This window comes from Cynocephalus volans, chromosome 12 (assembly GCF_027409185.1).
Source record: "Cynocephalus volans isolate mCynVol1 chromosome 12, mCynVol1.pri, whole genome shotgun sequence".
Classification (NCBI taxonomy): domain Eukaryota; kingdom Metazoa; phylum Chordata; class Mammalia; order Dermoptera; family Cynocephalidae; genus Cynocephalus; species Cynocephalus volans.
The window spans coordinates 21,278,544-21,299,982 of NC_084471.1; the positions used below are offsets into that span (position 1 = coordinate 21,278,544).

At 41.3% G+C, this 21,439-nt stretch overlaps 1 protein-coding gene across 1 annotated transcript in view; it reads left to right on the forward strand.

The window, feature by feature from the left end:
• The first annotated feature begins 223 nt into the window (after positions 1 to 223).
• The window catches only part of PAH (phenylalanine hydroxylase), a 70,256-nt gene continuing 49,040 nt past the window's right edge, over positions 224 to 21,439 (forward strand). Inside the window, exons 1-2 of the mRNA XM_063075784.1 lie at positions 224 to 283; positions 9,123 to 9,230. Coding sequence (XP_062931854.1) covers positions 224 to 283; positions 9,123 to 9,230 — 168 coding nt within the window. The remainder of the gene's footprint in view (positions 284 to 9,122; positions 9,231 to 21,439) is intronic.

Below are 21,439 nucleotides of genomic sequence, written 5' to 3' on the forward strand. Positions count from 1 at the left end.
CGCTGAGCCGCCCAAGACCGGTGACCTGGAGCAGGACAGGGCTGCCCTCGCCCACTGCGTCAGGACGACGCCCACCGCGGGCGTTACTGTGCCAGGATGCGCGGCAGGAGACACCCTTTGGAACGTCTCCTCTCCTCCCTAACCAGGTTAAAACCCTCGGCCACACCTGCTGTTTGCAAACCTGCCTTGCTAGAGCCTGAGACCTCGCTCGCGGGGAGCCAGCATGTCAGCTGCGGTCCTGGAGAACGGAGGCTTCGGCAGGAAATCCTTCGACTTGGGACAGGTGAGCCAGGGTGGGCTTCAGCGACTCAGGTAGGGGAGTTTGTCCACCCCACTCCCGCTAGGGTGGGGGCATGAAGAGGTCTGAGAAATGTTGGTGTTTCCTAGTTTCAGGAGCTCACCGAGAAGTCTGAATTCATTTGCTGAGAACGTCCAGGAAGTCAGCAAAGAAAGTGCATCCTCAGCAATTGGTTTCAAGTGGGTGAACGAACATCTGTCCTGTGTGGCTTTCAGGGGAGAGAGCACTGCTTTAAGGGTTGGGGATCTGGCTTCCAGAACTGCCACCAAATAGCTGTGTGTCTTTGGGCAAGTCACCAGCCCTCTCTGTTGCCTGCTTTCTTTTCTGTATATTGAAGGGGCTGGTCCTTAATGATCTGGGGTAGTAGATGGGATTCTTCTCAGTATCTTCTGAGATGTTTGTAAAGTGCTCTCAGCCAGGTACCAAAATGAAAAAAATTGTAAGAAACTGTATCTTCCTTTCACTTTGGAGAGAGGATGAGGCATGATGAGGATTCAGAGACTTTCTCAGACCTGGGCAGGGAGAAACTAAGCAGAGAGGAAAATGAACAAGAGTTAGCCCTGGGCATGAAATATGAAAGAACCCTAAATGTGACTTGGGAATAATGCCCAGAGACTATTCCATTCTCTAGGATTTGTTGTCATTCTCTTGAGGTGAACAATTGCAGAACACATTCTTTGGTTTGACATGTACATTCACCCAGAGCAGGAAGTTGCACTCCCGGACTCAGATTCAGATGTAAAGCCCAGACCTGGGAGGTCACCTGAGTCTGCAGGCACCTGTCATCTATAGGATTAGAGAGAACAATCATCTGTAGAGAACGGGTTGGAGAGGTGAGGAGGGTTGATGTTAAAGTTAGTGTACCTAGAGAGACTGCAGAACTTTGGACTGACCATTTTTGGATCCTAAGAGAAAGACTTCATATGAAAAGGGTGTGCGGTGCTTGGGAGACAGGAAAACTTAGTGCTGAAGAGGGACAATGTGAGAGTCAGATCCCAGAACACATACTGGGCTCCATCCTCCGTTTACTTTCTGTGTCACTGGCAGTCGTGCCCCCACAACTGTGGGAGAGGGTTGGGAGCAGCAATCTGGTTAGGGAGGCATGGGGACTTCAAGTTTATTTTTACTGCACTTAGGCTGAGAATCTACAAATTGTCACTACCAATGACTGGGGCACTAGTAAAGAGGAATCACCTCTGCATCGAAAGCAGGGTGTTTAACTTTGCAGAGCCTCAGGTTTATTCGTTTGGAAAACAGAAATACAAATACCCATGTTCTGAAGTTGACATGATAATTAAGTGAAATAATGCCTATAAAGCTCTTAGTACAGTTCCTGGAACATAGAAAAGTGCCCATATGTGTCCAGCCAAAACTGATTTGTTTGTTTAACAAAATGCATCTTGAACACTGGCAGGAAGGACAAACACTGAGTCAGGCACTGTGCCTGGCATAGCCTAGTCATGGAAGGTCTGCTGGATGTGGAGGCGGGAGACCTGGGTTCTCATCTTCTCATCTTTGATCTACTTCAACTATGTAGTGGGGATGTCATTTAACTGAGGTGAGGAGGTTGGGTTTGGTGTCTGTAAAATTAGGGTGGAGGCTGTTGTACTAGATTGGTCTTTAGGACTCCTAGCTCTAACAGTCTTCAAAAGAGACTCTACTTATGCCTTCCTAAAGCTTCCAACCCAGATAAAAGGCACATACTGGACATAATTCTGATATAAGGCAGACTGTGGGAAGTAGCCACCATTTGATCATGGCATATGATATGTCAATTGTTTTACATGTGCAATAAGCATGACAATCCTGTAAAAGAGGTTTGGCTCATTCATTCAACCAGCAAAGACTTACTGAGCACCTCCTGTGTGCCAGGCACAGAAGAGTTTCTGGCCTGGTAAAACATATTATAGTGCAGGAGACATACAATAAAAAAATGAACGAAGTGAACATATAATGTAATTTCCTATAGATAGAACTTCTGTGAAGAAAAATAGAGCAGTGTAATGGTATAGAAGATAAGGGGAACTTGGAAATCACAGCTAAGGACAGGGAAGCCAGTATTCAAACCTAGATGTGACTCCAACAGCTGTGTGCAATTATTTACTACAATGCTTTCTCCTGTGTAGAAATGCTGGGATGTGGAGATAAACTATGTCCTTCCAAGAGGTTTGCAACTTGTTTTCAGTAGTCTTACACTGCAGATGTGTGTGTGTGTGCGCGCGCGCGTGCGGGTGTGCGTGTGTGTGTGTATGTGCGTGTGTAATCACACACGCACATACACACCTCTTACCATGACCCCAATAAGCAGTAAGATTGAAAGTTAGTACCCCTGGCATATCCTCACCCAAGGATATTGCTTGTAAATTTGAAAACTGCTTTTTTCCAAATATAACAGGATGAATTTGTTATACACAACAAAAGAGAATGTATTTCTATTGTTTGACCTATTGCTCAATGATCAAAATTCTTTCCTTCCTGTTTATAATAAAGTTCTTTCTCCTTGCATTCTTTTTTCCTATATAGTTTCCGAGCTACTTTTCTCTGCCTTTTACCCATCCCGAGTATATGTGTTTGTAAGTCAACTCACATGGTTGTTGGAAACAAATAAGGAAGAATTTATGAATCAATAAAAACATATTCTGGAAGAGATTTGCTCAAGGGCACATGACTGGCTGGGTCAACACAGTAGTTCTGGAATCCGGAATCCAAACCCACCCAAGGCCACACCACTTCCCACTCTGAAAAGCTGTTGTCGCAGTTGATTCTGTCACTGGGAGGCAGAATAAGGGCTTTGAAGTTGTTGGACCTGGGTTATTAGCTGGTCCTTGCCACTTGTTTTAGTCCGTTTTGTGTTGCTATAACAGAAACACTTGAGACTGGGTAATTTATAAAGGAAAGAGGTTTATTTGGCTTACAATTCTGGGACAGCTGCATCTGGCGTGGGCCTCAGGCTGCTTCTCCTCATGGCGGAAAGTGGCAGGCAGCCGGTGGGTACAAGCAGATCACATGGCAAGAGGAAGCAAGAGAGAGAGAGAGAGAAGGTGCCAGGGTCTATTTAAGCAACAAGCTCTCATGGGAACTGATAGAGTGAGAACTCACTCATTAATCCCCCTCCCCCAGGGAGAGCATTAATCCATTCATGAGGGATCCATCCCCACGACTCAATCAGTTTCCAACACTGCCACATTGGAGATCAAATTTCCACATGAGTTTTGGAGGGGACAACACACCCAAACTCCATCATTCCGCCCCTGGCCCCCCCAAACTCATGTTCCTCTCATATACAAAATACAATCATTCTGTCCCAAGAGTCCCAAAAGCGTTAGCTTGCTCCAGCACCAACCGAAAAGTCCAAAGTCCATAGTCTTATCTGAGACCAAAAGCAAAAGTCCTTCCGGCTGTGAACGTGAAAAACAAAACCAAATTTAAATACTGCCAAGATACAATGGTGGAACAGACATTGGGTATACATTCCCATTCCAAAATGGAGGAATAGGCCAAAAGAAAGGAAAAACATGTCCCAAACAAGTCCGAAACCCAGCAGGGCAGGCATTAAATCTCAAGGCTGGCAAATCAGGTACCTTGATTCCATGTTCGACTGCCTCTGCACAGTGGTGTGGGTGTTGGGTCCCCAAGTCCTTGGGCAGCTCCATTCCTATGGCTTTCCTGGTCTTGGACCACACTTCACCTCTCCCAGGCTGGTGTTCCACTCTGGTAGCTCCACAGGTCTGGGGTCTCCATGGTGGTCCCGCTCTCATGGTTCCACTAGGCATGGCGCTCTTGGGGTTTCTCTGCTGCAACTCTGACCCCGCATTTCTTCTCGGCATTGCTCTAGCAAAATCTATCTGTGGTGACTCCACCCCTGTGACAGATCTCTTCCTGGGCCCCCAAACTTTTCATACATACTTTGAAATCTGGGTGGAGGCTCCCAAGCCTTCCCAGCTCTATCATTCTGTGAGCCTGCAGACCTAACACCACATAGACGCCGCCAAGACTTCCGGCTTGTATTTTACAAAGCTGTGGGTCCAGCCACATCTGGGGCCAAATTAGCCACAGCTAGAGCAGCCAAAGCAGCTGGGGTGCTGGTGGTGAAAGCAGCTTCTCCAGGTGGCCCTGGGGAGCAAGGCCATGGAGGGTGCCTCAGGCCTGTTTGCCAAGACCATTCTCTCTCCCTAGGCCTTTGGGCCTGAAATGGAAGGGTTGGCCCCAGAGGCTTCTGCAATGCCTTCAGGGCCTTTTTCTCCTTCTCTTGATAATCCCTTTCCTTTGTACTGATCTTCTTAGCTAATGGTCGACGGGTGGCACCATTGTATGCTCTCTGCTTTTCTACCACATGACCGTGCTGCAGATTTTCCAAATCTTTACACTCTGCTCCCATTTTAAATTCTGGCTTTACATCATGCCTTTTCTGCCATAACTCAGCATAGGCTGTTAGAAATAACCATGCAGCGTCCTTAATGCTTTGCTGCTTGGAAATTCCTTCCGCCAGATACTCTGGTTCACAACTGTTAAGTCCCACCTTCCACAAAGTCCAAGGGCATGGACGCAATGCAGCCAGGTTCCTTGCTATGGTCTAGCAAGGGTTATCTTTTGTCCAGTTCCCAGTAAGTTCCTCATTTCTGTCTGAGACCTCATCATCTACATGGTCTTTACTGTCCACATTTCTTTTTTTTTTTTTTTTGTCTTTTTTGTGACCGGCACTCAGCCAGTGAGTGCACTGGCCAGTCCTATATAGGATCCGAACCTGCGGCGGGAGCGTCGCTGTGCTCCCAGTGCTGCACTCTCCCGAGTGCGCCACGGGCTCGGCCCACTGTCCACATTTCTATCAGCATTCTGCTCACCACTACGTAAGTCTCTAAGGCATTCCAAACTTTGCCTTGTCTTTTTCCCTTCTTCTAAGGCCTCCAAACTCCTCCGACCTTTGCCCATTGCCCAGTTCCAAAGCTGCATCTACATTTTCAGGTATCTGTTTAGCAACACCCCACTCCTCAGTACCAATTTTCTGTTTTAGTCCGTTTTGTGTTGCTATAACAGAATTGCCTGAGACTGGGTAATTTATAAAGGAAAGAGGTTTATTTGGCTTACAATTCTAGGACAGCTGCATCTGGCATGGGCCTCAGGCTGCTTTTACTTATAGTGGAAAGTGGCAGGCAGCCAGCGGGTACAAGCAGATCACATGGCAAAAGGAAGCAAGAGAGAGAGAGAAGGTGCCAGGGTCTTTTTAAGCAACAAGCTCTCACGGGAACTGATAGAGTGAGAACTCTCTCATTAATCCCCCTTCCCCCAGGGAGAGCATTAATCCATTCATGAGGGATCCGTCCCCATGACTCAATCAGTTTCCAACACTGCCACATTGGAGATCAAATTTCCACATGAGTTTTGGAGGGGACAACACACCCAAACTCCATCACCACTTATTAGCTGGGTGTCCTTGGACAAACCATTTAACCTTGATGATCTATTTCCTCATTTGCAAAATAACAGCACCTACATCATGGGGCCATGGTGAAAAATAAATGAGCTGTTTCATGTAAACCCTTAGAATAGTGCTAGTTGCTGCCGATGAAGCTTATTAAGTGTAGAAGTTATCAAGTATGGCTCCTGGCACATAGTGGGTACTCAGTGAATGGCAGGCCCTAGTATTGATATTAATAACCACAAACAGTTGTGCCTTATGTAAAGGTGAATTTGCAGAATCATTTGGGAAAAGTCAGAATTTTTTAAAAAGTATTATATTTATCAGTGGTTTCAAAATTTTCTGTGGCTTAGAATTATCTGGGATGGTTTTGAAAATGCAGATTCTAAGAACCTGCTTCAGCTATTCTGATTTGATAGGTTTGGGTAAGGTTGAGGAACCTGCATTATAACAAGGAATCAATGAGTAATTTTGGAGTATCGACCCCAGAAACATGCACTGAGAAGCAGTGATTTAGAAAATGTCTGGGGAGACTAGAGAAAGTGAGAATAGGCATGGGCAAAATGCAGGCTGTTGGGAGTGGTAATGAGTAACTGTCTGGTGACCAGACCAGAGTGAACCCCTTACCTTGCAAGAAGCAGAGGCCTGAATTCCCACATTATGTCCATAGCAGAGGGAATTGCATAGACCGACTGATTTAGGAGCCTGAGTTCTTGACCTGCCACCACTACCCGTGTGGCCTCAGGTGAATCACTGTCTCTATTCGGCTCTAAGTTTCCCATGTATAGCATGAGGGGGTTGGACTAGATGTCAGTCAGTTACCAAGTTCCATGTGGGTATCAGAAGTCAGATAGAAAGTGAAAACAGAGGAGTGATTATTCACCTAGACTGAGGGGCACAAAGGTTTTCTGAGTGAAATGAGACCCCAAAGGGCCGATGAGGAAGGGTGAGATTTTGGAAAGGGGATTCAGTGATTTGCTATAATGAGGAGTGGAAAAGGCAAGGAGGAAACCAGTTTGGTTGGAGGGGAGGTTCCTGGGAGTGGGCCTTGGGAGGTAAGGTACCAAGCAGTCTGTTGATTATGAACAAGAGGTATTCTATCCTGATGGCCATGGCAAGAGAGCCTTTGAAGGATTTTGAGTAGGAGTGGGATGTGAGCAAAATTCTATTGGGCTGGATCAGTGCAGGTCAGTAAGAGCTGGACTCACATGATGGCAGTGGGAATAGAAAAAGGACCTGACTCCAAGAGTCATTTCTGGAGAAGACCAGAACGGACTTGGTGATAGGAATGGGGTGGGCTTGAGGGTAGGGGTGACTGAGTTTCAAGCACGGGCTCATTTGAGTCTGAATTGCTTTAGCCAAAGGTGTCATCTGTTGAGGTGTATCAGGAATCTCTCACTTTTCTTGGAGGCCAACAGGAGCAAATAAAGTTGCCAAGTGAACTAGAAACAGAAATCTTCTGTCATTTTGAGGAAACTGGAAAGGACTGAGGGCTCAGTGTGCTCTGGTAGGAAGAAGAAGACTGAAGTCAAGACGCATCTGCACGTCTCTGGCAGGGTTTAAAAGAGGGAGTAGGGAGAGTTTTCAGGATGCTGTGATTCATAGACATTATACAGGAACCGAATGGCCTCAGTTCAGGTCCTAGCTCTACTGCTAACTGCATAAGTATGGGCAAGTTGCATCACCTCTTTAAACCTCACGTTTGTCATCAATAAAAAGGAAAGCTTGGTGCAAAATAAAATATACCTCTGAGGTTGTTACAAAAATTAAATGAGATAATCCAAATCAAGGGCTTATTATAATACCTGAACATTATAGGCTCTTAAGAAATGGTATATTAAATTTTTTTTTAGAAAGGTAACATCATGATCCAAAGAGGGATATTTAACAGTTTGGTCTTCTAATTCCTTTGAAGATCCCTATATTCATACTTGCTGATAAATTTGGTTCTTCTCCCACACTCCTATTTTATGTGAAGTTCTGGGAAAATCTGAATTTTCTGAATTGACAGAATTTTGTCCTAAGGGTCATCAGTATTCAAACAGGGCTTATTATTCTGAGTTACTGATAAGAGTCTGCCTAACACAGACTTCTCTCATTGAGATGACGTAACATCCATTCCGTTAATTTCATTAACTTGCTTACAAGAGTAACTGTTCTCCATATTTTTTTTTCTTCCCAGCCTTAGGCATATGCTGTTCGTTGGTGGGCACACATAGAATTTTGTATGTCATTGTAAAGCCTAGGCAAATGTTTTGGCAAATTCTGGAATGCCAGCCCTAAGCCCACCTTAGTTTGCGGTCACATCCACGTAGTTAGTGCTAGATCCTTAACATTTTTGGCTATTTAATTTAAGGCATCCAAGTTCTAATAGGTTATTTATGTACTTTTGTGTATATTGTGACCTGTTTTCAACAATTGGGTAACTCGGATCCCACAATACGGGAACAAGTTAATGCTTTCTGAGATTTTTGCCAAAGACCAAGAGATCATTCTTGTGTACTTAAAATGTTTCCATTATTTTTATATATTTCTCTTAATTATTCTACTTAGTATTTTGTTTAAACTTATCTTTCTGTTTTCATCATCTGAATACTGTTTTGACAGGGCTTATTAGCATACTTTTACAGATGAAACTAAGAAAGCTAAGTGATCTGCCCAAAGTGGTCCAGCTGGTAAATGCAAGAGAGAGAATTCCAACCAAGGACTTTGGACTCAAAAGCCTGTGTATATTCTATTTTTAGTATTTTCCACACTGTATTTCTCAATGTTTTCCTGGGACACTTTGTGGACCATATTATATCACCTCAAAGGATTTGTTAGTTTGTTGTATATGGGTCTATTAAGTCAGATCGTGAGCTCCTAAAGGATGGGGCATGTTTTATTTATCTTTGTATACCTCAGAGGCTGAACAGTGCCTGGTACTTAGCAGGTGCTCATTAAAAGGCATTGACTTTAGGGGCCGGCCCGTGGCTCACTCGGGAGAGTGTGGTGCTAACACCAAGGCCACGGGTTCGGATCCCACATAGGGATGGCCGGTTCACTCACTTGGGAGAGTGTGGTGCTGACAACACCAAGGTAAGGGTTAAGATCCCCTTACCGGTCATCTATAAAAAAAAAAAAAAAAAAAAAGGCATTGACTTTATAGGGTTGACTGGTAACATCAGTGAATAATCAAAGCTTCTTAAAGTTGAAAACTGACCAAGTAGCATCATTTATCATTTCATTGCCTGTGACTTAATTATTTTCCACCATATTACATACTTCTGTGTAGTATGTACATAGCTCATTGTATTCCAAGCCTTAACTGCAAGAAAGAATTCATGCTTGCCTCTTCCTTAGAGGTTCTATGGGAATAAGCTGCTAAGCTGTGGAAAACATTGTAACCATGTGCATCTAACCCTGTAGGAAACAAGCTATATTGAAGACAACCCCAATCAAAATGGTGACATATCACTCATCTTCTCACTCAGAGAAGAAGTTGGTGCACTGGCCAAAGTCTTGCGCTTATTTGAGGTAAGTCCTTTCTTTATGTTTGTCTTGTATAATGGCATAGCAAACTTTTGTGTTATTTTCTAGTTAGATGCAGTGAAAAGAACATAGGAACTGAAATTCAAAGACTTGATTTTTAGCTCAGGCTCTTAGATTAACTGTGTGACCTTAGTTAAGTCATTCAAAATCTCTGAGTTTCAGTTTCTCTATTTACATTATGGTGCTGATAATATGTGCCTTGCCAGCTTTAACAGGGATTTTGTGAGGAAATAATGAGTTTTGTAAAATGCCTACATGTATGTTGCATATGATCATAGTTAAAGACTAGACAAAAATATAATGGAAGAGCTATTCTTTCATTCACTAAATTAATATTGAGTATCTTCTGTGTCTAGGCATAAGATAATAAGTAAGTCACCATCCCTCTTTTTAAGCAGCTTAACCCTAAGCTATGTTCTAAAAACCAGCTAATGTTATTCAAGACATTGGTAGATGTCTTATGATTAAAGAGATTCCGTGATCATGGGAAACTTGGGTTCATATCATTGTATCTGATTTCTTTGCTGCAGGACTTTTAGAGTTTGTAAAACTCTAATGTATCTGAGGCCATTCTAACAGGGAAATGTTTATATTAGTTTCTGAACTTATTTGACCGTGGAAGCTTTTAATTTTGAAAACATTTATTAACACATTGGAACAGTGTTTAGGAAATGCTGATTTGGGTTTTAGCTAGGCATCCAAACTTCATATAGCTCAAACAGGCTTTGTAATCCAGATTCTTCCCAAGTGCTTTGCTAATGTTTTAGCTGGGACTCTTCTTATCTGCTTTGTACTCATTTTCCTGTGACATCTCCAGCTGATTCGGAGCCAGGGGTAGCATGTTGGTCAGGACTGTGCACATAGCACTCAATATGTGTTTGGTCATGCATTAAGCAAATGATTTTTGGATCTGTCTGTGTATAATGAGATACTTCATGAAAACCTATGATGTCTTCAGTACTTGGTGTGGGGTGGGGGATACACAGAAGCTGCAAGGAAAAGAAACTGCCTACTCTAGGACCTAGCGGAAGTTCCGAGTAGCTGTGGAGCAGGAGTGGAGTATGGGAAGGTCTCTCAGTGATGGCAACTTTACAGACATGATCTCATTAAATCTTATAAAAATAGCATGAGATAGGGGTTATTTCTCTCCCTAATTTTCAAAGAAAGAAACTGAGGCTTAGAGTGGTTAAGTAACTTGCCTAAGGTAGTAAATACTGGAGATTTTATTTATTTATTTATTTGCAGCTGGCTGGTTTGGGGATCTGAACACTTGACCTTGATGTTATAACACTGTGCTCTAACCAACTGAGCCAACTGACTAGCCCTGCAGATAGTATTTGAAGCCAAGCATTTTGACTCCAGAACCTACACACATTACTGCTATTTAGTGTTGCATCATACAAGACTGGTTTCAAAATGCAGGGCCCAGTGCAAAAATGAAAATGTGGGATCTCTTCTTCAAAAGGCAGAAAAAAGAGCTGTTAAAAGTACTAAATATAAAACTTTTTCTTTTCTTCTGGGGTCTCTCTCTTGTCCTGTCATGGTGCTCTTTATTTGCTATTTAGTTGAGCTCACCTGCCTTGGGCACTGTGGCCCACTAGCTGCTGGGCTCCCCCTCTGCCAGCTGCTAGACTGAAAGTCATGCCCCTGTTGAGGGTAGGCAGGTCCATCTCCCCTCCCCATGGACCTGCTGCACAACCCACAGTGATGGGTGACCCCCTAAGAGATTGCAACCTCTGGAAGGAGGTGGAAGAGGAGCTCATGTGGGGACAAGTCACCCACTAAATTTGCCAAATCCACAGGCAGGAGGCTAGCAGCAGAACATGGGCTTCTCCCCCTACCTTCCAGCCCTATGCTACCTGGTCACCACTCTGGGCGGAGCTCAGCATTAGTGGTGTGGGGAGGCCAGGGAGGGGGAGGCTGGGTGGGGCCCAGAGTGACAAGGAGGGAGGATCAAGCCTCCTTGAACCCATGCTGCAAAGGGGAGGAAGGGGCAGAAGGTGGCATGACACATGAGCTGAGGTTCCCAGCACCCAGCACATGCTTCATTGTCCCATTGGACTTTGTTTACCAAACTCAAGTTCAAAGATACATTATTAAGAATTTCAGGAGTGCTACAAAGAGCATTAAACCCCAAGTGTGAGCGCTGTAGGGCCGCGGTGGTTGCACACCTGGGAAGCCAGACCTCTTTTAACAAGCCTTCTTTGAATTAATTACAGTCGGACCTCTGCACAGGCAGGTTCCTTATCCACAGATTCAACCAACAGCGGATTGAAAATATTTGAAAACATAAAAAAGTAACAAATAATAAAACAATGAAAAATAATACAAATTAAAAATCAATAGAGTCTAACAGCTATTTACATAGTATTTACATTGTATTAGGTTAGTATAAGTAATCTAGTGATGATTTAGAATATACAGGAGGATGTGGGTAAGTTATATGCAAATACTACCTATTTTTTTAAAAAGTAATTATTTCCTCATTGAGACATATTGATTGTATATACTTATGGGGTACAGAGTTATATTTCAATAACTGTATACAATGTGTAATGATCAAATCAGGGTAGTTAATAGATTTATCATTGCAAAAATTTATCATTTGTTTGTGATGAGAACATTTGAGCTTCTCTCTTCTAACCATTTGAGAAAATACATATGATTAATTATTGTCAATTATCAGGGACTTGAGCATCCTCAGGTTTTGGTATCTAAGGAGGATCCTGGAATCAATGCCCAGTGTTCCCAAAGCACTTTTGACTTTTACTGCAGTACTGTTTGCCATGTTCAAGGTACACATTTCTGTCTGGCCCTGAGGATGGTTTCTTCAGGAAGGGAACCTTATCTCAGCCATCTTTATATCCTCTACAGACCCAGAGTTTTATATTCATTAAATGTTCACTGAAGAATGAAATTGAATTTAAATACAAGCAAATTAAATTAGAATCTTTTTATTCTTTTGCCCTGGATTTTCGAAAAGAATATTTTGAGCCAATTATTTTTTACACTTGATCTTAGCCAAAAGGCTGAGAAGTGATTGAGCCAATTAATTTTTACCCTGAGCTCTTTAATAAAATTAAACCTAGTGATTGAATACATAAATAAATGGAGAAAAGACAGATTTCTCAGGTAGAAAAATTCCAAGTAAGTTTAAGTAGATACTTTATCCTCAAAGAGCGAGAACCTAACTGCCCACTCCTGAAGTGTGGGCTTTGCACAGTGACTCCCTTCCAAAGGGTACAGTGTGAAGGGGAGAAAAAAAAGTAAATTTACATGACAAACACACCTCAGCTAGATGATCAAGGTCACATCATCAGTGATAAATCATGTTGATGATATGTACCCTTGAGGTGATGTGATAAAAATGGCACTTTACCTCTGTGGTCTTCCTTCCCCAAACCCATAACCCCAGTCTAAACATGAGAAAAAAAGATCAGACAAATCCCAGTTGGCATTAAACGGAATACTTGACTAGTACTCCTTAAAACTTTCAAGGTCATCAGTGACAAAGAATGTCATGAAACTGTCACAACCAAGAGGAATCTAAAGATACATGACAATTAAATGTAATGTGACATCCTGAATGAGGTCCTAGAACATTGGACATTAGATACAAACCAAAGTAATTTGAATAAAGTCTAATCTTTCATTTATAATAATGTATCAATATTGGTTCATTAACTGCAACACATGTTCCACACTAATGTAAGACGTTACTAATGGGGGAAACTCGTTGCAAAGTATATTGGAAGACTCTGGTACTATCCTCTCAATTTTTCTGTAAATCCAAAATTGTTCTAAAAAAACGTTTATTAAAAAACTTAAACCTGGCTATCCAAAGGGGGAAAAAATCAGCAAGATCAAGCAATGAGTGGTAGAGATGAGAGACAGAGTACTTTCTGAGTGACAAAACGTTTCCATGTAACTCTTTAGCCTTTGTATTATACAGTTAATCAGCATTTTTTCCTTGAGAGGTTGTCCCTTAAGCCTAAATAAGAGTTAATAGATTAAATAATAGTAAATGAACAAGATGTTTTCAACCTAATATATAAGCCACAAGTAACTAAATTACCAGAACAGGATGGAATGCACCGAAGACGTGTGTGTGTGTGTATCTGTCTGTGTGTGCATAACCTAATATATAAGCCACAAGTAACTAAATTACCAGAACAGGATGGAATGCACCGAAGAGGGGTGTGTGTGTGTGTGTGTGTGTGTGTGTGTGTGTTTGTGTGTGTATCTGTCTGTGTGTGCATACTCTGGGTGAACTATTTGAAGCATTATCCATGATCTTAACTGCCCAGGTCAATAAGTGGTGTTATTACACTCATATTACAGAGGAGGAAACAGAGGTCACTGTATGGGTGATTGGTAAAAAGTTGTTGTTAGTATTTTTTCTCCCAAACATATTTCAGAAATTGTGATTAGAAATTGTATAAGCCATGGGCCGAGCCCATGGCGCACTTGGTAGAGTGCGGCGCTGGGAGCGCTGCGACGCTCCCGCCGCGGGTTCGGATCCTATATAGAACTGGCCGGTGCACTCACTGGCTGAGTGCCGGTCACGAAAAAGGACAAAAAAAAAAAAAAAAAAGAAATTGTATAAGCCAGCATACCTTCTACCCTTACTAACAGGCAAAATTTAGAGTTAAGTTACAACCATTTAAAGTGCTGAGTTAAGGGAGAGAATCAAATTCTAGTATTTGTGGAACCACATTATGTGATAGCTAGGCATATATGATTCTTCATTTTATCCTCATTAAATTCGGTAGAGAAGGCAGTACTCTCATTTTATTGATGAGGGAACTGAGGTCCTGAGAGGTTGAGTAACTTGCTCAAGATCACACAGCTGACGTGCAGTGAAGAAAGATTTGAACCCTGGATCACGGGTTCCATGATCTCTCTATCATACCCCATACCTCTGCTAAATACAGCTGTCCCTGCACATCTGTAATGCAAATATCCCGGTCCCAGTGTCCCTTTCTTGGAGGAAGGGGGCAGGGGTGTCTGTCTCCAGGTAGTCTTTCTTTATTCCAAATTGAAAAATGCATCAAGGTACAAGAAAACAAACTACCCATATTTTCACCATCTATTATGAACCACTGTTAACACTTTGACATACTCACTCTCATTTTTTCATGTATGAGTCTGGTTCCAAAAAATTACAAATTAGCACAGTTTCTTAAGAAAAAATTAGAACATTAAATGTAAAGCTATAGTGCTTTCTCATCTCCCCTCATTCCTTGCCATCCTATAAACTTCCTGGCCAGGGCAACATTGTTATGAATTTAGTGTAGTTCCTTCCAGCCCTTTAAAATTTGTGCTGATATTGACAGGAGTCATGCTGTGCATGTCCTTCTGCAGCCTCTTCGAGTCAGCACAGTGGAGTGGTCACGAGCATGGACTTGGGGAAGACAGGGCTGTGGCTTAGAGAGAGTCTCTTGACTTCTCTGTGCTTCATTCAGTTCCCTGCCTGTAAAACAGGAATAATATCAGTATCCGTTTCACAGGGTGGCTCTGAAGAGTAAATGACTTAATGTGTGTAAAACCCTCAGAATAGCCACATATTAACTGTTCAGTAAGAATTACTATGTATATATTTTTTTCTGAATGCAGCATTTTTGGAAATATATATGTGTCAATATATAGAAAGTTCATAACTTTTAACTTCTGAAGGCTAGTTCCTAACATGTGTACCATATTTTATTTATTCTTCCTCCTATATCTGGCATCCATGGTGTTTCCTATTTTCTGCAGTCACAGACAATTCTGCAGTACTTAGCATTGTTCATTTTGGGGAGACAGTTATGTAATGTGCAGATATTTTTCTGGGGTAGACACTTAGAAGTGGAACTGCTGGTCCTAGGATATGGGCATTCTTAGTTTTAGTAGAAACTACTAAGTTTTTCTTTAAATGTCCTATCACAATTTATACTACCACTAGTTCAATATGGGAATACTCCTTTTTCTATGCCTTTAAGAATCTGTGCTTCAGTGGTGAGTTGGACTTGCAGAGGGAGAGAACATACCTAGGGATGCAAAGTGGAGGGGAAAGTGCGATGCGGAGGGAGGTCGGGGATAATCAGGTGGGGGACCCAGGTTATAATCACAATTTGTGGTAATGGGCATGCTGCCAGTATGGATCTGGCCATCACATCTTGGGCACAGGTGGTGACAATTAGCTTTGTACCCCATGAATATTCATAACCAATAAAAAAATTATATAAAAAAGAATCTGTGCTTATTATCCCTTTTTAATCTTGGACAATAAAAAGGGTAAAATGTGGTAATTTCTTGATTTAATTTTCATTTCCCTGAGTGAGATGGGGTTGCCTTTTCATATTTTATGATCTTAGAATGTTTCTTTTTGTAAGTTGTCCACTCATTGTCATTTTTTTGTTATGTTGCAAAAGTGCCTTTTTCTTACTTAATTCTTCACATTTTATATAATCTGAATATTGTTATGTGTGAAAAATATTTTCTCCTATTCTTTTTCATTTTACTTGGGATTACGGTATCATTTGTCACACTGAAATTCTAAATCCTGATATAATCAACGTTTCAGTCATTTTTTGATGGGTTTTCGACTTTTGTATGTTATTGAATTTTTTTTTTTTAATTTCACTGACGATTCTGATGCCTGGTCAGAAAAGAGAACCACTGTCTAAGCCATTGCCAAGGAAAAAGTTCCTGCCGTGCATCAGTAACTATGCTCACCACTTTGGATAAATTAAAGAAAAAGTGAAGTCTACAGGGTGTGGGACAGACTTCTCCTGGCTTGGCCAGATTTAATTCCATGTCTGAAAGTCCATCTCTTCCTTGAATAATTAGCACCAAAGTCACCATCCCATTAAATGATCATGTTGCCTGCCAAAAGGCTTGTGGCCTTGTAGATCTCAGCTGGTAACTACACCAGAACACAGCACAATAGGTTTGATATTTATAAAAGAGATACAGATGTACAGTGTTCACGTGTGTTGGGTGGGTGATGGGGGGAATAAAGTAGATGGTCTAGTGAATTGGGCCAAATGATTAGGAATATACCACACCCCCTACCTGCCAGCCTGCAAGTGTTCCCTGCCCTCAGTAGATTGTTGTAACTCTCAGTTCTGTATGCATTTATTTAAACATTTTCTGTAGCTCACTATATTTTTAGTCTCTACTCACTCATGTCCTGTGCTGCCTTAGAAAAATAGTCTCCCAAGAGTCTTTACTGCAAGTGGCTTGATAATGGGCTATAAAATTAGAAGAAGTCTCCTGGAGGAAGTTGCAAAGAAGAGGTCTCCCTTCCTCCACCAACACCTGCTAATCATTTTACTGTGTGTTCTCCAGGGAAGGGAACGAGCAAACAAGCAGATATGTGGAGCACTGAGCTCTGCAACCATCTCTGAGGTGCATGGATATGCTCGATAGTATCATTTAATTGATGGAGACATAGACGTTCAGACTAAACAAGCTGCCCAAGGCTAGACACTTAGAGCTAAAAATTGCTTCACTGTCCAGCCTCCATGTTCATAGTGGACCAGTCTTTTGGAAACAAATGGAAAAGTGTGGTCTATATATGTTGCATCCACTTCCTGTACCTTACCCCTGCCCAGAGGGTTCAGTCCTTCCTCTCATCAGACATTCAGTGATCTCATACTTTCTCATTTATGCATCCAGTTATTATTTTTTTAATATGCACCATTGTGAGATGCTATATAGGTGATGGAAACCGTGGAGTGAACCAGATAGTCACCCTCTGTTTCTGTGTAACTTATAGACTCTACATAAATGGGCTGTTACACTATAGTACACGATGAGTTCAAGATTCTATGGGCATCCTTAACCTAGACCTGAAGCAAAGGAGGTCAGAGGAGATGTTTGGGAGATAAAATGTTTAAGCCGAAACCTGCAAAGATTGGTCAGGAGAAGGCGGAAGAAGGGAGAATTAAATTCTACAATGAAGAAACAACTGACTTCAGGTCAGAGGGAATAAACAAATGTCAGATCACTGAGTCCTCAAATTCTTTGCTATCTGCCAACCTCAGCATTTCTGGGGGCAGAGGCTGGCTTGCAAAGGGTACATCCAGGCAGATCCATAATGACTATTGCTCTAAGGTTTGGACTTTAAAGACCTATCTGGTGAGAAGGATGGGATCACAGTGAATCACAAGGACTATTTTTACCTTCTAGTCCTGGGTCCAGAGCAGCATGAGCAGTGAAACATTTACCAGGAACATTTCTTTAATGAAAATAAGGAGTCTGAGTTCCACTAGAGAAAAAAAAAAAGTTCTTATAACCTAGATGACTTTTTCCTTATTATTTTAACCCCCTCAATATAGATAATATTATAAAGAACACCCATGTAACTCCCTCCCTGCTTAAGAAATAAACTATTGCAGCAATAACTAAAGTCCCAGGGTACCCATTCCCTATACACTTCCCTCCCCAGAGGTGGCTATTAATCTGAATTTGTTGTATGTTATTTCCATACATACAATACTTTGGTTATATATAGCTATCCATTAGTGATATCTAGTTGCATAGTTTTGCAAGCCTTTAGTCTTTTTAATATTGGAATTATATATCTCTCCTTCTTCAGATATCTGTTTGGGGAAGAGGGGGTGAACATTGCTTTTGAGATTTGTCCATATTGATATATATAGTTCTTGCTCATTCATTTTTCCCCTCTCTATATTCCATTGTGTGGTCATTTTCCCCTCTCTCTATTCCAGGGTATGATTATATTTTATCCATTTCTTGTTGGTGGACTGTTAGGTTGTTTCCATTGTTTGTCCACACAAACAGTGTTGCACCAAACGTTATGTTTAGGTCTGATGACTTATTTATTGAATAGAAGCATCTCAGATAGACAACTGGCACTGTTTTTAGCTGCTGAACAGTTCATAGCTGGGCATATTTGAGAAATAGAAACACAGAGCTTGCTTTTTAATCTTTCATTGTAAAGTTAGATCTTATATTGTGACAGTTTAGACTGAGTGCTATGGCCCACTGATGGCAATATGAGTTGTGTTAAAAGAAAAATTTTAGACAAATTACATTTAGCAGTTCATTTGAACAAAGAACTATTCATGAATCAGGCAGTACTCAGAACCAGAAGAGGTTCAGAGAGCTCTGCTTTAGCAGCGTGAGCTGTGGGCTTTTATGCACTGAATGTGGAAACAAAGTTTAAAAGGTACCTGATTGGATGCTGCGAGGCATTTGCTTTATTTGGGCATGGTCTGGTGGAAAGACCCTAGTTAGAGGTTAGTTGGCAGTTTCTGATTGTTTAAGTCTCTCATATTGTTCTGCAGTTTATTTTAGGCTTTGGTCTGCTTACATAGGAACCCAAGGTACTGGAATCGTCTCAGCCTCATGGCCTCCACTTTTTTAAACAGTTGTGATTGCTCATCAGTAGCCTACACTGAAACAGTCCACAGAGCCCTTTTGATCCTCATTCTTATCAATCTGATGGCAAGAAAGGTTGTAGAAAAAAGGAACACAAGGAAAAGAAAGTTCTTTTCTCTAAAGCCTTGAACAGAGCCTGAATTAAGCTGCTATCATGGCTCTCCCCAGAAAGAGTCTCCTCTGAGTTAGAGGCAGCACTAACTGCCTGGAAGGGAGGGTGGGGAAGAAATAATTTCATTAGGAGGAAGAAGACTGGGAGACGAAAAATCCAGGGGATCAGAAAAGAGACTCTCCAAGAGGAAGCAAGAGTGGGATTCTAAAGACGGTTTTCAGGGTGAGGACCACTAAAAGTGCAGCTCGAACATTTTATTATTGTAAATTATGTGTGTCTATACTTTTACTCACTTGGGAGCGATCCTTCTTTAGAAAGGCCTTCCTAATGGATGGTACAGAAGGGGTTTCTGGTCCATCCCAGCAAATTAGATGATTCATTTCACTTTGCCTCATACTTTCACTGTGCCCCAGACCAGAGTCCTGATTAATCAGGGTTTTATGCTGTTTGTATGCATGCACCGACTATTGCACAAATCATGAACTTGTTTTGAAGAGTGTAGCCTTTCTTGCCTCTTGCGGATAGCAGTAATGTCATACTTGCTTTCTTTATCCTTCACCAAAGATGTGAGTAGTGTGTATGGGCCAATTTATTAAACCTGCATAGAACTTTTGTTGAAAAATAAAAATACATTTACTAAATCTATGATCCTAATCAGGCTTGGAAATTAATTTCTGAAGCCTCTCTTAGCAATCAAAAGTGTTGGCTTCTAAGGATCCACACTGATAAGCTGAAAAATCCCTGGTAAGGACATTGCATGTCAGACTAGAGGGATAATTATTAAACTGATTTGAATGGGAAAGAAATGGTTTAAAAAGTTCAGTTGTATGTTCAGTGCATACTTAACCAGAAACTTCACTCACATAAGACTTTTCGCCAAATAAGTAGAAGTTATGACTAATCTCATTATAACTCATTTTGAGGCATTTCTTTATAGTCTTTTTGTTGTCTTTGTTGACCTGGCCGTAATTGTTTTAACCATGTTTTAATTATCACATACCCATATATATCATAAGCATTTTCCCAAGTGGTTATCATATAACCATTTAAGAAATAAAGTTAATTTTTTATTATAAAAGTAATAAATGTTGTTTTTCAGAAAAGTTGAGCTATAATAAAAAAGAAAATAGAAGGAAATGAAATCACCCCTATGCCCATCATCTAGAAACCACCACTGTAAACATATCTTGAAGTGATTACTGACACTTTGTTTTACACAGGTGGTTGTTGTCACTTGCTTTTTTTTTTTTTTTTTTTTTTTAATTTTATTATGTCGATATACATTGTAGCTGATTATTGCTCCCCATCACCAAAACCTCCCTCCCTTCTCCCTCCCCCCTCCCCCCCAACAATGTCCTTTCTGTTTGCTTGTTGTATCAACTTCAAATAATTGTGGTTGTTATATCTTCTTCCCCCCTCCCCCGGTTTGTGTGTGTGTGTGTGTATGTGTGTGTGTGAATTTATATATTAATTTTTAGCTCCCTCCAATAAGTGAGAACATGTGGTATTTCTCTTTCTGTGCCTGACTTGTTTCACTTAATATAATTCTCTCAAGGTCCATCCATGTTGTTGCAAATGGCAGTATTTCATTCGTTTTTATAGCTGAGTAGTATTCCATTGTGTAGATGTACCACATTTTCCGTATCCACTCATCTGATGATGGGCATTTGGGCTGGTTCCAACTCTTGGCTATTGTAAAGAGTGCTGCGATGAACATTGGGGAACAGGTATACCTTCGACTTGATGATTTCCATTCCTTTGGGTATATTCCCAACAGTGGGATGGCTGGGTCGTATGGTAGATCTATTTGCAATTGTTTAAGGAACCTCCATACCATTTTCCATAGAGGCTGCACCATTTTGCAGTCCCACCAACAATGTATGAGAGTTCCTTTTTCTCCGCAGCCTCGCCAGCATTTATCGTTCATAGTCTTTTGGATTTTAGCCATCCTAACTGGGGTTAGATGGTATCTCAATGTGGTTTTGATTTGCATTTCCCAGATGCTGAGTGATGTTGAGCATTTTTTCATATGTCTGTTGGCCATTTGGATATCTTCCTTAGAGAAATGCCTACTTAGCTCTTTTGCCCATTTTTTAATTGGGTTGCTTGTTTTCTTCTTGTAAAGTTATTTGAGTTCCTTATATATTCTGGATATTAATCCTTTGTCAGATGTATATTTTGCAAATATTTTCTCCCACTCTGTTGGTTGTCTTTTAACTCTTTTAATTGTTTCTTTTGCTGTGCAGAAGCTTTTTAGTTTGATATAATCCCATTTGTTTATTTTTCCTTTGGTTGCCCGTGCTTTTGGGGTCATATTCATGAAGTCTGTGCCCAGTCCTATTTCCTGAAGTGTTTCTCCTATGTTTTCTTTAAGAAGTTTTATTGTCTCAGGGTGTATATTTAAATCCTTAATCCATTTTGAGTTGATTTTAGTATACGGTGAGAGGTATGGATCTAGTTTCATTCTCCTGCATATTGATATCCAGTTATCCCAGCACCACTTGCTGAAGAGGCAGTCCCTTCCCCAGTGAATAGGCTTGGTGCCTTTGTCAAAGATCAGATGGCAGTAAGTGTGTGGGTTGATTTCTGGATTCTCTATTCTATTCCATTGGTCAGTGTGTCTGTTTTTATGCCAGTACCATACTGTTTTGGTTATTATAGCTTTGTAGTATAGCTTAAAGTCAGGTAGTGT